Source organism: Cuculus canorus, chromosome 3 (assembly GCF_017976375.1).
Source record: "Cuculus canorus isolate bCucCan1 chromosome 3, bCucCan1.pri, whole genome shotgun sequence".
In the NCBI taxonomy this organism is placed as follows: Eukaryota; Metazoa; Chordata; class Aves; order Cuculiformes; family Cuculidae; genus Cuculus; species Cuculus canorus.
Window position 1 is genome coordinate 2,401,567 of NC_071403.1, and position 16,747 is coordinate 2,418,313.

A 16,747-nucleotide genomic window follows, 5' to 3' on the forward strand; every position below is an offset into this window, starting at 1 on the left:
CCTCCCAAGGGACAGGTGATAGGATGAGAGGGAATGGCCTCAAGTTGCTCCAGGGCAGATTCAGTTTGGACATTAGGGAAAAATCATCAGGCACGGGCAGAGCTGCCCAGGGAGGTGGTGGAGTCCCTATCCCTGGAGGTGTTTAAAAGATGAGCATATAAGGTACTTAAGGATATGGTTTAGTGGAATGGTTGGAGTCAATGATCTCAGAGGTCTTTTCCAACCTGGTGATTCTATGAGCCTATGATAGACTATGGCACTGCTTTACACTAAATAACATGAATTATCCATGTCCCTGAAGGCTGGTGATTGGCTAGGGAACATTGGTTACAACACAATTACATCTTACGTGACCAAACAATGCATAATCCTGGGTGGTAATTTATGTAGTTGGGGAAAATTAATTTCCACCAGCATTTGCCACCTGAAAAGATTTGAAAGTGCTGCAAAAGTTTTTATCATATTCTTTCCCCGTGATATTTTCAGATTTTGCTAGTTCAGAAGCTTATGATGATCTGAGGGCTGGAGCATGCGAGGACGGGCTGAGAGAGCTGGAGTTGTTCAGTCTGGAGAAGAGAAGGCTTCCAGGAGATCTTTGGGTGAACTTCCAGTACCTGAAGGGACTACAAGGAAGCTGGGGAGGGACTGTTTACAAAGGAATGGAGGGATAGCATGAGGTGGAATGGGTATAAACTGGAGAGGGGCAGAACTAGACTAGACATAAGGACGGAATTCTTTATTATGAGAGTGGTGAGGCACTGGAATAGGATGCCCTGGGAAGTTGTGGCTGCCCCATCACTGGAGGTGTTCAAGGCCAAGCTGGATGGGCAGCCTGATCTAGTGGGAGGTGTCCCTGCCCATGGCAGTGGTTGGAACTGGATGGGCTTTAAGGTCCCTTCCAACTCAAACCATTCTATGATTCTACGATTATAAACATTAAAACCTTCTGGTGCTCACTGAAAATAAAACTGGTTCTGGGTGGCCTGATGTTTCAGGGTAACATAAGACATCCTGATGTCTTTGGGCATTGATTAAGGTTAAATTCCACTTATCTTCCTCATTGTTTTTAATTAATTGTATAGGTCAATTATCACGTAGAGCATGTCAGCAGAATTTAAAATTGTGTTGGCCTTACGTAAAGCATAGAGTGCTGGATCAAGTAAAATGGCTGATTCAGACAAAGGAAGAGCATACTGCGCTGCAAGTTTTGGGTTGTGGAGTTAACAAGTGTAACTTTCCCCGCTTGCCCTGACTGTTGTAGTGTGCAATCCCGTGCTGAGGTTGAACTCAATTATTTGACTAAGTCATAATCCCATCTATGAAGCTAAAATTTTCGTGTGCACAAATTCCAGAGAGATATTTCAATAACAATACAATACTGTGAATATTCCCCAAGAAGCAGGTATCATCTAATTCCAAATGCACTGGACAAGTCTGCTAAAGACCCCATTCAACCCGGCCTTGAACACCTCCAGGGATGGGGCAGCCACAACTTCCCTGGACAACCTGTTCCGGTGTCTCACTACCCTCATTGTGAAGAAATTCCTCCTTATGTCCGGTCTAAATCTGCCCCTCTCCAGTTTAGACCCTTTCCTCCTCATCCTATCACTCCAAGCCTTTGTAAAAAAGGCTGTTTCCAGCTTTCTTGCTGCCTCTTCAGGTACTGGAAGCTGCTCTAAGGTCTCCTCGAAGCCTTCTCTTCTCCAGGCTGAACAACCCCAGTTCTCTCAGCTTGTCCTCATGTGGGAGGTGCTCCAGCCCTCTGATCATCCTTGCAGCCTCCTCTGGACATCTCCATCTCCTTCTTATGTTGTGCATTCCAGAACTGGACACAGGATTCCAAATGAGGTCTCAGAAGGGAGGAACAGAGGGGCAGAATCCCCTCCCTTCCTGCTGGCCACGCTGCTTTGGATGCAGCCCAGGACACCGTTGGCCTTCTGGGCTACGAGTGCACACTACCAGCTCGTGTCGAGCTTCCCATCAATCAGCACCCCAAGTCCCTCTCCTCAGGGCTGCTCTCAATCACATCATCCCCCATCCTGTATTGAAACTACAGATTGCCACAACCCCTGTGTAGGACCTTGCACTTGGCCTTGTTGAACCTCGTGAGATTCACACATTCTGGGCCACGGAACTCAACTGACCATCTCTGCCTTTGCTGGGTTAGCACAGAGCTTGTGCCACTGAATGCTTTCTCATACAATATTAGGGCAGGTTTTGGGAGCTAACGCAATGAACAGCTTGAGATTATCCTGCTTTGAAGAGTAAGACAATTTAATACTATGGAGGGTACCATTCTCGGCCACCTGGTTTCCACTGCCAGGGAACAGTCCCAGGCATTTAGTTTACCAGTGCAGGCAGAGCCTCTGAACTGTGAGAGAAGATTCATTAATTTAACTGGATTGGAGCCAGAGTGCTCAGTCATTTGTGTAATCAAATTCTAAAGAGAGGTAATAATATCTTAAATTATATTTTAGTATCACTGATTGCTCATTAATATGTAATCAATCAATCCTTTAAATTTCTGAGTCAACTTTTACATGAATTTATTGCTCACTAAGGAGTGCTGCAGGCAGGATTCCATATAAAAGTCCTGACATTGACAGTTGTGGATTCACAAAGTGGGTATCTGGTTCAAAAGTGTCTTTCAGTTCCACCTGAACCCAACGGCATTTTGGGAAAATCCGTGTTAAATTGCGTGGACAAAACGATGGCAGATGGTCTTCAGTGTAAATAAATATATTGCCGAGGGACATTAGGGACACATAATTTAATCTGTATTTACATGATGCCAAAATGAAGAGCTGTCACTTAAAACTTAAGAACTGCTCTGAAATCATTAGCAGCAGCCCCAAAGCCCACAAAATGCTGCCCATCATCAGAGAAGATACCAAGGACAAAACAAGAAGCTCATTTTTGCAGCTGATTTTGCTCTGTACAAAAGCCAGACACGCACCTGAGTGTGGTTCTGGTCTCAGGAAGGACATGGGAGACTGGAGGAAGGCACCAGAGACATGAAGAAGATGGAGAAGCTGCCTCATAAGGAGAAGAGAGCTGCCTCCATACTTGCCTGTATGGAAGAGTCTGAAGAGGATATGATCAAGGTTACAGAATCAGAAAAGCAGTTCAGGTAAAGCAGCAGTAAAAAAACAGACCAAGGATAACACGGGAACTCTGCTAAGGAGAAAGACAACCTAGTGACAAAGGACAAATGGTTAAGGTACTCAGTGCTTTCTTTGCTTTGGTCTTTACTGGTGAGATCTTCTCTATGGTCTCCCAGTTCTTCATGTTTGGTAGCAAAGATCTGAGGAGGACATGCTCCTCATGGTAGAGGACAACTGAGTTAGGGATTGCTTCACCTGGTTGTACACAGGTCAATGGCACTGGCCAGAAGGCATTCAAGAGTACCGAGAGGGCTAGCTGACACGGTTACAAGGCTGCCAAAGTCGAGTCAGCAGCTGATAATGAGTGCCGTTCCTCAGGAACGTTCCTTCATCAGTGCCAGAGAGGAAGAAGGGGAAGGATCCTTTGTAAGTCTGCAAGAAACCCCATGCTGGTAGGAGCGGTTGGTGTGCTGGAGGGCAGAGCTGCCAGTCAGGAGATCAACAAGCTGCAGGAGTGTGTTGACGGAAACACCGTGACTTCAGCCAGATGCTAAGTTCCTCATCTGCAATGCATTGATGAAGACTGGCTAATGACTGGCTAAAAAACTCCTTTGAATGAAAGGACCCAGAGGTTTTCATGCCCTCACACAAGATAAGCAAACCGGAGTCCAGCTGAGGAAGATGGTTTTATTTAGCCTGGAGTAGAGAAAGGTAAAAGGGGACCTAAGTGCAATCTTCCATTATCTAAAAGTGGTTGTGTAGAGAAGATGAAGCCTTCTTTTCTCAGAGCAGCAAAAAACAAAAGGTGAAGATCATAACTTCTTAAAACATAAAAAATATCAGTTGGCCCTAAGGAAAACGTCTTTCATTATGACAGTGATGAACAGACCAATCAAAAAGAATGTGGAAACTCCATCCTTGGAGATTTTCAGAAGTCTGCTGGACAAGACCCTGAGCAACCTGATCTAAATTTGAAGCGTGCCCTGTTTTAAGCAGGAAATTGGACTAGATGAGCTCTTTATGATCTTTTAACCTAAATTATTCTGTGGTACTTTAACTTCTCTTCATGCTACGTTACCTTGCAAGAGTAGAAATTTTAGTTTCCAATATTTTTTATGAGAGTCCTTGAAGGGTACATCTCCATAAGGGAAATACAATGACTGAACACGCAAACACCTCATGGGAGTTACAATTTTTTCAACGCATTGTAGGGGGAAGAGCTCTAGCTACGGACGTTGGTGCCAGGGAAAACTGCAGGTACCATGCTCCCATGACTGTCCAAAAGAACTACATAGTGGATCATGTGTCATCATATGGAAGTGTAGATCACCACTGGGATTGCTTTGAAAGGAACCTTGTAAATTCAGTTTAGTAAAAATAACAAATTTCATCATTGTGACAACAGGAATGTCATCTGTTCAATGCCAGTATTGAAATAAAACATTTTGACTGCTCCTAATGCAAATTTTTCAGAATCATAGAATCATAGAATCATACAATAGTTTGAGTTGGAAGAGACCTTAAAGACGATCCCGTTCCAATCCCCTGCCATGGGCAGGGACACCTCCCAGTGGCTCAGACTGCCCAAGGCCCATCCAACCTGGCCTTGAACACCTCCAGGGATGGGGCAGCCACAGCTTCCCTGGGCAACCTGGGCCACGGCCTCACCACTCTTATCATGAAGAATTTCCTCCTTATGTCCAGTCTAAATCTCCCCCTCTCCAGTTTATTCCTATTGCCTCTTGTCCTGTCACTCCATGCCTTTGTAAACAGCCCCTCTCCAGCTTTCCTGTAGCCCCTTCAGGTACTGGAAGGTCACTAGAAGATCTCTTTGGAGCCTTCTCTTCTCCAGGCTGAATAACCCCAACTTTCTCAGCCTGCCATGTGCATCTCCTGGAAAACTTATCAAGGTGAAATTTCCTTCATGCTTCAGGAGAAAACGAAATGTGAACAGACAGAATTTCCTGCGAGACAGAAATGCTACATTTCAGCTATATACAAATACTATTGAGCACCATTCCTCTCAAGAGTTCCAAATATTTTTGAACTACAATGCAAACAGCGTTACCACCACCTTTCCATAAATATTACTGAACTGTAATGCAAGAAACGTGGAATCACTCATGAGCATCTCTGTGTATTCTAGCTTACTGCCTTCCTTCCATGGTTTTGATTAAGGTATTTTGAGCATACACATTAACAAAGATGAGAAAACAGGGAAATTGAGCCTCATTATTTTTTTCCCTCTTATCTGATATGAGGCTTTCATTTGCAGGAGACAAATTATGATGAAGACGCTATGTCTTTCTGCACAGAGATTGTTCTAAAACATCAAGAACTGTTTTTTTTCCCCCAAAAGGAAGCTTGTTGACCACAAGGCAAAGTTAGTCTATGAATGAGTGCGTACGGTTGTACTGATCTGAGCTAGGAAAGAGTTTCTTCACAGTAGCCGGTAGAGCTTTATAGTTTGGATTTGACTAAACCAGTGTTGATAACACCAGGATGTTTCAGTTATTGCTGAGCAGTGCTAACACAGCACTCACCATCATCGCCTCACAAAAAAAAAAAAGAAAAGGCAGCATTTGTTCAGGAATGACTTTCAACATCTTCTTTAATAAAGTTACCTTTTTCTCCTGGAGGTCCAACTCTGCCCGGACGACCTGGAGCACCTTTCTCCCCCTTTTCTCCAGCCTCCCCTGTGGATACCAGAGGAAACAAAAATAAGAATCATATTAAACCAAGACCATTTTATATTGAAGGCAGTGACAAGACTGCCATTCTCCATACTGAAAATATAAAGCTACTATAAAAAGAAGGGAGGGAAATAAAAGCAGATGGGATCTGATTTAATGGCTTTACTTGATGTGCGGAGAACAGTTTCCCACAACTGGCAGACACTGACAAAACCAAAGTCAATATATTACTGAATTCTCACGTAATGGATCTAGTTCTGTGGATGTTACTCATACCATCAACCTCCCAAAAGCCCAACAATGCAATTCACTTAGAATAGAATAAACTATTTCACTTGGAAGCCACCTACGACAACCATCCAGTCCAACTGCCTGACTGATTCAGGGCTGCTCAATCTAAAGCATGTGGTTAAGTTTCCAAATTAAGGTTCCTTAAACACTGACAGTCATGGGGCATTGACCACCTCTCTAGGAAGCCTGTTCTGGTGTTTGATCATCCTCTTAGTAAAGAAATGCTTCCTAACGTGAAATCTGAACCTCCCCTGATGCAGCTTTGAACCATTCCCATGTGTCCTATCACTCGTACCAGCAAGAAGCTCAAGTAGGAGCTTCAGAGTTAGGCTCCAACGTGGCACATAAACTTCTGTCTCTGTGTTCACTTCACACTTGCTAAGTATCTGCTAAGGACACGCTTAAGTCTCAAGTGAAAATAGCTTAATAATAATATCAAATTAAAAAAAAAGAAGGAAAGAAAAAAAGTTTATGCCATTTACAGAGTACGGATGGATCGGGCCTAGAGGAAGGTATTGCTACATCCTTCATTTAAATGATCATTTTTAGTATCTCTTAATCCATTGTCTCAGTTACACACTGTGCCTTCTAATCTCTGCGGAACAAACCACCGTGCCTTCTACTTATCTGCATGTGGCTCATGGTGCATTATGATATTCAGAGTATTCAAACATCAGTTTCTGTAAATGTTTGCTCCTCGTGCCTTTCATTGGCAATTTGGGGATGTTTACTTTGTTTCTCCCCCTCCTGTTATAGTTTGCCATTGACATAAAACTAAAATCTGTTAAACAAACAGAAGTCTATGGAATGATTTACATAGCCATCTTTAAAAAAAAAAAAATGTATATGAAGGAGAAGAAGGCTCTATGGCTTCCACAGAAAAGAAGGAGTCAGGATCTAAAAGACAGAGCCAGCACAACACACCTGATGGTTCAATGCTGTATTTCCACAGGAGAGAGTGAGCATGAGCTGCTCCCCACAAAGTTGAAGGGAGCACCACAGTAGGAAAGTCAACAGATCATAGACTCATAGAATCACCAGGTTGGAAAAGGACCTTTGAGACCATCAAGCCCAATCATACCTGTCCACTACTAAGTCATATCCCTAAGTACTTCATCTAGCTGTCTTTTAAATCTCTCCAGGGATGGTGACTCCGTTACCTCCCTGGGCAGCCTTTGCCAGGGCCTGAGAACCCTTTCGGTGAAGAAATTTTTCCTGATGTCCGATCTGAACCTGCCCTGGTGCAGCTGCAAGCCATTTGCTCTTGTCCTATCACCTATCACTTAGGTGACAAGACCAACACCCTCCTCTCTACAACCTCCTTTCAGATAGTTGTAGGCACTGATAAGGTCTCCCCTCAGCCTCCTCTTCTCCAGGCTAAACAACTCCAGTTCCCCCAACTGCTCTTCGTAAGACGTGTTCTCCAGCCCCTTCCCCAGCTTCGTTGCTCTTCTCTGGATGCACTCCAGCACGTCAAAGTCTTTCTTGTAGTGAGGGTCCCAAAACTGAATATAGGATTCAAGATCCTTTGGTTATCCTGTACCCCTCAGGCTCTGCTCTCTGATACAGCCGGCAGCTCTGCTTCAGAGAGGTACCACGGAGATGCCATGTAAAAACATGCCGAAACATGGTACGTTGCAAATATACAGCCTCCTGCTCTCTCTCTCTTTATCGCAGATGTAGGTGGCTCTGAGCTGAACACCATCTATTCTATTTTCCTTCTTCAGGCTGCCAGCGGGCTCCAGCCCATCTCCCCTGCCTTCAAACACGCAAAAATAGGCCATTCTCTGACCTTAATGAGGACAAACTTCACATAATCCCCAGCGAATAACATTGTTAGTATGAAACAGGCTATTATTTGGCACATTTGGGAATGTCACTTTTTTATTATCAGGTAGCCAATAGGCTTTGTGCGATTGCCTTCCCCCCTTAAGGCTGGTTATGAGTTCTTGGCTTCCCAAAGATAAATCCTGACAACGACTTTTCCCTGCTCTCTGGAGGCTGAGAGCAGGCTATTACAGCCGATTGCTTTACACGTTCTTCAGAGTGAAAGCCGTGCATTAGGGATCAATAAAATAGATCATTCTTGCTTCAGGCCATTACACTTGCCTGCATTTATTCCTATAATAAGATGACACTGCATTCCTTAGTGTGGGTGTTTAAGAAACTTTCTCTGGGAGGAGGTTACCCCGGTACCGCCCCGGCTGCAGACCACTCTGCATTTCTGTTGCTGTCAGCTGTTTTAAACAGCAAAACCTTGGCCAAGAGGGACTGACTAGTGGTCCAAGTCAGCCTTGCTGTGTCTAATTCCCTATTTTTGCTGGATGTGCCCTGAGCACTGCGCAAGCTGAGGAAGCAAAGCCTGTGCAGGTGTCATGGGCAACGAAACTGTTTGCTGTCAAGGAATGCAATCAATTTAATTTATCGCCAATTAACACCAGCTTTTAACTTTCAATTCCTGAATTAGGGAAAAAAATAATAATTTTGAGAAAGGCATCTATGTGTCTCCAGTCTGGTCTCCAGACCTTGTGCTGCATGTCACATCTGGTCCTTTCAGAGGAGGAAGTTGGGATTGGCGCACCGTGGTCCAACTCCTCCTGCTCCAGCAGCCACAGCCCCTCGTACTCAGTCTCCTCTCCATCCCGGGTGGCTCTCCTTTACTCCAGCCCTACTGAATGAAAGAGTACCTTCTTCCTCAGTGTGATGCAGCTTCTGTTCACGCAACTGGGATCTGAACAGGCTGGACTGCTGGGCCGAGACCAATGGCATGAGGTTTAACAAGGCCAAATGCCGGGTCCTGCACTTGGGGCACAACAACCCTATGCAGTGCTACAGACTGGGGGGAGAGTGGCTGGAGAGCTGCATGGAAGAGAAGGACCTGGGGGTAATGGTTGACAGCCGACTGAACATGAGCCAGCAGTGTGCCCAGGGGGCCAAGAAGGCCAATGGCATCTTGGCTTGGATCAGAAATGGGGTCACCAGCAGGTCCAGGGAGGTTATTCTCCCTCTGTACTCAGCACTGGTGAGACTGCACCTCGAATACTGTGTTCAGTTCTGGACCCCTCACCACAAGAAGGATGTTGAGGCTCTGGAGTGTGTCCAGAGAAGAGCAACGAAGCCGGTGAGGGGCTGGAGAACAAGTCTGACGAGGAGCGGCTGAGAGAGCTGGGGTTGTTTAGCCTGGAGAAGAGGAGGCTGAGGGGAGACCTTATTACTCTCTACAACTACCTGAAAGGAGGTTGTGGAGAGGAGGGAGCTGGGCTCTTCTCCCAAGTGACAGAGGACAGGACAAGGGGGAATGGCCTGAAGCTCCACCAGGGGAGGTTCAGGTTGGATATCAGAAAAAAATTCTTCACAGTAAGAGTCATTGGGTACTGGAACAGCTGCCCAGGGAGGGGGTGGAGTCACCTTCCCTGGAGGTGTTTAAGGAACGGGTGGATGAAGTGCTGAGGGACATGGTTTAGGGAATGTTAGGAATGGTTGGACTCGATGATCCAATGGGTCCTTTCCAACCTTGTGATTCTGTGATTCTGTGATTCTGTGAACTGAGATGGGCCAAGAGGTGTCCAGCTGTGCTCCACAGTGCTGTGACAGCCCACAGCCCCAGGAGAAATTTAGCCTAAGTACAAAACTGAGCAGCAGCACCATCACAGGTACCAGACACAACCCTGACACTACTATACATTTCTTGTCTTGTCATATCTCAGAGAGATCTTGATCATTCAAATAATATATCCTTACAGTGTTGTCAATCATTGTGTGAATTGTTTGGGATTATGTTTGCATCCTGCCCACCTTTGAGCTGTACCATCAATTGTAATGAAATAGCACATCAAATAATAACTATGTTAACATAGCGATGAGAAGTTCAACATGAGCCGGCAATGTGTGCTCGCAGCCCAGAAGGTCAACCATGTCCTGGGCTGCATCCAAAGCAGCATGGCCAGCAGGGCGAGGGAGGGGATTCTGCCCCTCTGTTCCTCTCTTGTGAGACCTCAGCTGGAATATTGTGTCCAGTTCTGGAATCCTCAACATAAGAAGGAGATGGAGCTGTTGGAACAGGTCCAAAGGAGGCCACAAAGGTGATCAGAGGGCTGGAGTACCGCCCATCTGAGAACAGGCTGAGAGAGTTGGGGCTGTTCAGCCTGGAGAGGAGAAGGCTCCAAGGAGAATTTATAGCGACTTTCCAGAAACTGAAGGGGCTGCAAGTAAGCTGGAGAGGGATTTCTACCAAAGGGTTGTAGCAATAGCACGAAGGGCAATGGGTATAAACTGAAGAGAGGCAGATTTAGACTGGACGTAAGGAAGAATTTCTTGACCATGAGGGTGGTGAGGCCCTGGCCCAGGTTGCCCAGGGAAGCTGTGGCTGCCCCATCCCTGGAGGGGTTCCAGGCCAGGTTGGATGGGCCTTGGGCAGCCTGAGCCAGTGGGAGGTGTCCCTGCCCAGGGCAGGGGGTTGGAACTGGATGAGCTTTAGTGTCCCTTCCAACCCAAACTATTCTATGATTCTATGTGAGCTATTAAGCATGCTCTGCCTGGTATTAACTTTCTTCCATTACTCATATTCCCTGTGTGAGTAGACACATCAAGTGTGGGTGTAAAAAAATTGGTTTCATTTTATTTATGTAGCATCAACTTTTTTAGGTATAGTATGTTGCTGAGACTATTAAGACAATTATTGCTTTGGATTATAGAAAGGAGACAAAACGAAGTGGCAAACCAAGAATTTAAGCTTTGAAAGAGTGTTGCATGCTATTTTTTCCTCTCAATAGTAGTGACTTCAGTCTCGTAGGCCTATCAAGAGGAACAGAACTTTAGAGAGAACACGAGTGAGCAATGCAGAGAGGTTTCGTCATCTACCCCTTCTTCACACACAACACATTTTCCCATTACTAATATTGTTGGTTTTCTAAAATATGGACCAGTTTGCTGTCTGGATTCTCAGAGGCACATTATTTTTCCCTTCTGCATTTCATCTTACTCTTTTATTCTCCTGAAAAAAAAAAAAAAAATCAGTCCCTAAGACCTAAGCTGCTGACCTTAAACTCATTTGTGCCTTTTTCTATTCTTAGTGTCTTCACTGGCTTTCTTCATCTTCCATTTCCACCCGCATTCTCATCTCATCCCCCTTCCGATTCTCCTTTTTATTCTGCAGGGTTCTAATTGGCTTTGTGTCATTTTTCTTCTTTTATTTTTTTTTTTTAGTTTCCAGTCTCTTTACTCAGTCTTATTCTTTGTGCCCTTCTTTTCTCTTTTCCCTTTAGCTCTTCCTGTTCTCTTAAGATTTCACCATCATTCTCCCCTACTTTTGGGTGTTTTTCCTTGGTGCCTTTCTCTTTCACCACCTCATTTGGGCTCCACTTTCTGCACCACCTCTGCTGCCATTTCTTCCCTTTCACGCATCCCATGTTCTCCCTTATTTCTTCCAGTTCTTCTGTGTACCTGTTTTTCTCAACTGGCTCATACCCAGCAGTGGAGCGGGTTTGTGTTCTTCCATCATTGGAGATGTTTCCAGCAGCCCAAGGGGAGGAGATGTGGCAGAACTAAAAGCCGCAGTAAGCGAATCGCACTGTGTGGGAGCTGAAATTTGGGCACACAGCCACATATACGCTCTGCATAAAGGAAGCCTTGGCCACCGAAATGGGTTGGAGTTGTGCCAGCGGGGGACAGCAGTATCTCATTACCAGGTCCCTGAGCCAATCCCTGATGGCGTAGCTGGAGCATCGATAGCTTTTTAGGGATTTCACATTAACTAGGGCTGTATCGGGACATTTTGTGCTTCACCAAATTTGTACATCAATCTCTCTCACTTTCGCATTCTTGAAACGAAGTGAAATCATTAATACACGATGCTTTTCAGGCCTCTTTCTGGCTCAGCGCTCCCTTCCAAGAAAGGGCCGGAGATCTGTTCTGTTTATACATTTGAAACCCCTTTGCTGCATATAACAGCCCTTTCGACTGATTACACAAATAAGGAAACTGAGGCAAAGAAATGACAGAAATTGTAAAAGCCTGTCAACTTCCTTGGGATTGAAAATCAGTTCAAAGCATCAGCACCCAATGCTGTGGGGTCTGACCCTTTGACCTTCTCAGTAACTGTAGACAGCGTCCCTTGATTGTGTTATTCACTGAGTCACACAGACAGCGCTATCTTATTCCTATTTCACAGCAAACAAATCAAACAAATGAAATAACTTTACTTAAGGCTTAGTCAAACCTCAGAAGACCTGGATATGGTGTTGCCCTTTCTAACTAGAGTATCTGCAGAAGGTATAAAGACTATGAAGACTTCAAAGGCCACTTCTGAAAGTAAAATTAAAAAAAAATTATAGATGTCGGTTCAGTTCAGGCATCAAAATATGCATCAGTAATAATAATAGTAATAATGATAATAATGATAATAATGATAATGATAATGATAATGATGATGATGATAATAATAATAATAATAATAATAATAATCAGGAGATCTTTTTTGGTCCTGCCAGCTTCCAGCGCAGGGCAGCCACAATCAACCTGGGCCACAATCAACCTCACCAGCACAGACACCACCTGCCATCCACGCTACCATCCTCAAGCGACTGGGTTAAGCCCAGTTTTGTCCTAGTGGCATGAATATTGTTAGATGAGCTTTGTGATACTAGAATGTAAAACTGCCAGAAAAACTGGAAGGTAGTTGTGCAGTTCTTCACCAATGCCATTTTTTTTTTATATATCATTAATGATAAACTGGTGGTGTTCGTGGTTTGGTTTTGGGGTTTTTTTTTGTCTTTATTTAACAGATGTTTCTTTGAGCTCATAGATCATAAAATCATAGAATCATAGAATAGTTTGGGTTGGAGAGAACCTTAAAGATCATCCAGTTCCACCCCTCTGCCATGGGCAGGGACACCTTCCACTGGCTCAGGCTGCCCAAGGCCCATCCAACCTGGCCTGGAACACCTCATGTGGTGAAGAAACTCCTCCTTATGTCCAGCCTAAATCTGCCCCTCTCCAGTTTGCACCCCTTGCCGCTTGTCCTCTCACCACAAGCCTTTGTGAACAGTCTCTCTCAGCTTTCTTGTAGCCCCTTCAGGTACTGGAAGGTCGCTATAAGGAGCCTTCTCTTCTCCAGGCCGAACAACCCCAACTCTCTCAGCCTGTCAGATGTCACACTCCAGTACAAATACCATAGTCTCCAAAACAAGAGTTACCGTTATTGACGAAACAGGCTAGGATTTCACACTATACACGATACTCCCTCTTTAAAAATATTAATTCCTCCTAGCTGTTGATTTCCTGTCTAACGTAATACTTTTTTTTTGCTACAGAAAGATCAATAATTTATTATGCCTCTTTTTTGGGCAATAGTTTAGGGGCACATCTTGTAAAAATGTTGCTTCTGTAAACAGAAACTATAGAAATGTCAAAAAACTAAATAAATTATTTTTGTCTTCTAAAAGGCATTTGAACATTTATAAAACAAGGAAAGACAGGCAGAAGACTAGAAAATATGAACTAGTTCTCATTAATACTTCACAGAATGGCAATAAAAACCTTTCCAGATATAAAGTAAGGCCTGATTTTACAGTCTTTGGCTGCGTATTCATGGGAATAAACACAGAGAAATCCCGCATCAGAAGCAAGTCTGAGAAACTCTGGTATGCATTCCCTGAACTCTGCTCATTTTGACAGACTTAAGTTCATCTTAGGAACCTTAAAACTCTGATTTTAAGGAGGCTACAAACAGACAAATAAGAGAACAACTGAAAGGCGTCTTCTTTGTCTCAGGAACAGTCAGTGGTGCAAATTAGCCTGTTAGAAAGAAAGGATTAGTATTTGAATGATGGAGTAGATTTCCACATTACCTTTGAGGCCTGGAACAAGAATTTGAACAGAGCAGGACTCCTCTGCAATATGTTGAGGATATCCAGACTTTAGCAGTGACAGGAGGGCAAGGCTAATTAGAGTCACCAAGAAAACCAGATCTCTCTTCATAATGAGCACTTACAGGTCACTGACTCCTAAACAAAAGAATGAATAAACAGTTATAAGGATTCCAAAGACTTTCAACAGTTCTGAACATAGGCAGCATCCTCCTACAAATACAGTGCATTTTTCACAGAATCACAGAATCACAAGGTTGGAAAGGACCCATTGGATCATCGAGTCCAACCATTCCTAACACTCCCTAAACCATGTCCCTCAGCACTTCATCCACTCGTTCCTTAAACACCTCCAGGGAAGGCGACTCCACCCCCTCCCTGGGCAGCCTCTGCCACTGCCCAATGACTCTTACTGTGAAGAATTTTTTTCTGATATCCAACCTGAACCTCCCCTGACGGAGCTTCAGGCCATTCCCCCTTGTCCTGTCCTCTGTCACTTGGGAGAAGAGCCCAGCTCCCTCCTCTCCACAACCTCCTTTCAGGTAGTTGTAGAGAGTAATAAGGTCTCCCCTCAGCCTCCTCTTCTCCAGGCTAAACAACCCCAGCTCTCTCAGCCGCTCCTCGTCAGACGTTCTCCAGCCCCTTCACCAGCTTCGTTGCTCTTCTCTGGACACGCTCCAGAGCCTCAACATCCTTCTTGTGGTGAGGGGTCCAGAACTGAACACAGTATTCAAGGTGCGATCTCACCAGTGCTGAGTACAGAGGGAGAATAACCTCCCTGGACCTGCTGGTGACCCCATTTCTGATCCAAGCCAAGATGCCGTTGGCCTTCTTGGCCACCTGGGCACACTGCTGGCTCATGTTCAGTCGGCTGTCAACCATCACCCCCAGGTCCTTCTCTTCCGTGCAGCTCTCCAGCCACTCTTCCCCCAGTCTGTAGCGCTGCATAGGGTTGTTGTGCCCCAAGTGGAGGACCCGGCATTTGGCCTTGTTAAACCTCATCCCATTGGTCTCGGCCCAGCAGTCCAGCCTGTTCAGATTCCTTTGCAGGGGGATTTTGTGTGCCATAACCCGCGCAGCATGAGAAGGACACGTGCAGGTCCTCGGAGCAGGTTGTATGTTCCACAGGCGTACATGAAACCCGCAGCAGCACATTCAGCAGTTTGTTTTGAGGTTGGACCGGGTAAGATTAAGCTCAGAACATATTTAGTTAAGGAGATTAAGCAATGCTAATGACAGGCAATCCTGCGTTCACAATTTCTCATTGGAGGCAAGGGTCTGGAAAGGTGACGGGAGAAAGTATAATACATGGGCTTGCACTGAAAGGTGTTAGCACTACATTGCCACTTAGGAAGAGTGCATACCACTGTAAAGAGGCAATTTAGTAGCTGATGAGACCATCCTAAAAGCCTAAATTTCACTTCCCATCTACCTGAGCACTGAAATCTGCGCCCAGTAAATTGTCTGATACAATAGCCCTCATGTAACTCGTTGAGGGTGGAAGGGAGATAATATTTCACAATAACATGCAATGAAGTTACATCAAAGTCCTCAATAAATCCTCCAAAGACTCACCTCTGAAGCACACCCTTGTCTAAGCCTACGAGTGAAATGGCTTGCCTGATATTAGGTTCTGAAAAGAGACCTCAGAAAACCATAGTACAGAAATAGAGTTTGTGTGCAAAGGCCATCAAAAGTCAATATGTAGGGGGTCTGTACAAATACCCTTTGACAACAATGTTATTTATGTACTTCTAATAGGTTTTCCCCGTCCTTCTTTCACCACGGCTCTGTACTACACAAACAAGCTGAAAGTCATATCAGGGTTTCAAGAAAAAGTACTTGTATATCATCTTTTATAGCTATGATACAGACACATGCATTTTACATCTAGAGCAAAAAGACTGGGATGTATTACTCTCCACTCCTTGATTTCCTTCAAAAATAAGCCAAGTAGGATTAGGCACAGGTACATGGGTCTGGGTGTCTCAACAAGCTGAGGGGCTAGGACAGCAAATCTATTATTTTAAGGATGGCGTGAAGGCATAACTGCCTTTCAGCAGGGACAGGAGAAAAAGGAGCTTCAGGATGAGAACGAGCTGGTGAAGCAGATTCCAAAACATAAGGGATGGGGCAAGAGGAAGGCAAACTTCCCTCCACATGCAGCAAAATTCAGTTTTGCTGGTACTGGTAAAAAGTCTTGCTCTAATTCTAAATCTCACCATCAACTCTGCTACATTTGAGAGATGTCTTAGCAGCGAGGCTACGTAGATTAGCTTAGAGCTGGGGGAAAAATTTACCCCTCTGAATACCTGTCCTGTAGGTGCTTCCACCATCCTCTAGGAGACACAATGAGTACGCTGCAGCAGGGGGGTCAGGGGGAGCAGATTTTTTCTTCCTCTTCATGTGAGGAGGGCATGGCATGAGTTATGGTAGAGATGCCCTCTCAACACCGTCGCTGCACCATCTGACTCTACGACTATACTGAAGGGTAGGGGTACGTCACAACACACCCCCCCAGTTCTCACTGCTCACCCGGACTTGGGGTGCAGGCTGTGAGCCTCTTTTGACTCAAATCTCTTCCTCAGCTTTGCTTCCAGAGGAGAGCAAGGTGCAGCAGGAGGACCACACCTGAAAAAGCTGAGGTGTGTACCTGGACCTGGCAAGAGCTCGTGGGGCAAGGAATCATCTGATACAGTCATCATCTAATGGGCTACAGCGGAGGCAGAAAATCATTAGTGCTGGGTAATCCTCCCACGGAGCAAGGGGGAAACAGGGACCATCAGAGCATTTT

The 16,747-nt window shown here is 45.0% G+C and overlaps 1 protein-coding gene across 3 annotated transcripts in view; it reads right to left on the bottom strand.

The window, feature by feature from the left end:
- COLEC11 (collectin subfamily member 11) overlaps positions 1-16,747 on the bottom strand; it is a 47,176-nt gene that overhangs the window by 11,153 nt on the left and 19,276 nt on the right. For all 3 annotated transcript variants that reach the window (XM_054063902.1, XM_054063901.1, XM_009559344.2), the window contains exons 2-3: positions 13,936-14,091; positions 5,729-5,800 (exon numbers count right to left, since the gene is read on the bottom strand). In XM_054063902.1, the coding sequence (XP_053919877.1) occupies positions 5,729-5,800; positions 13,936-14,065 (202 nt within the window). In that variant the 5' untranslated portion in view covers positions 14,066-14,091. The remainder of the gene's footprint in view (positions 1-5,728; positions 5,801-13,935; positions 14,092-16,747) is intronic.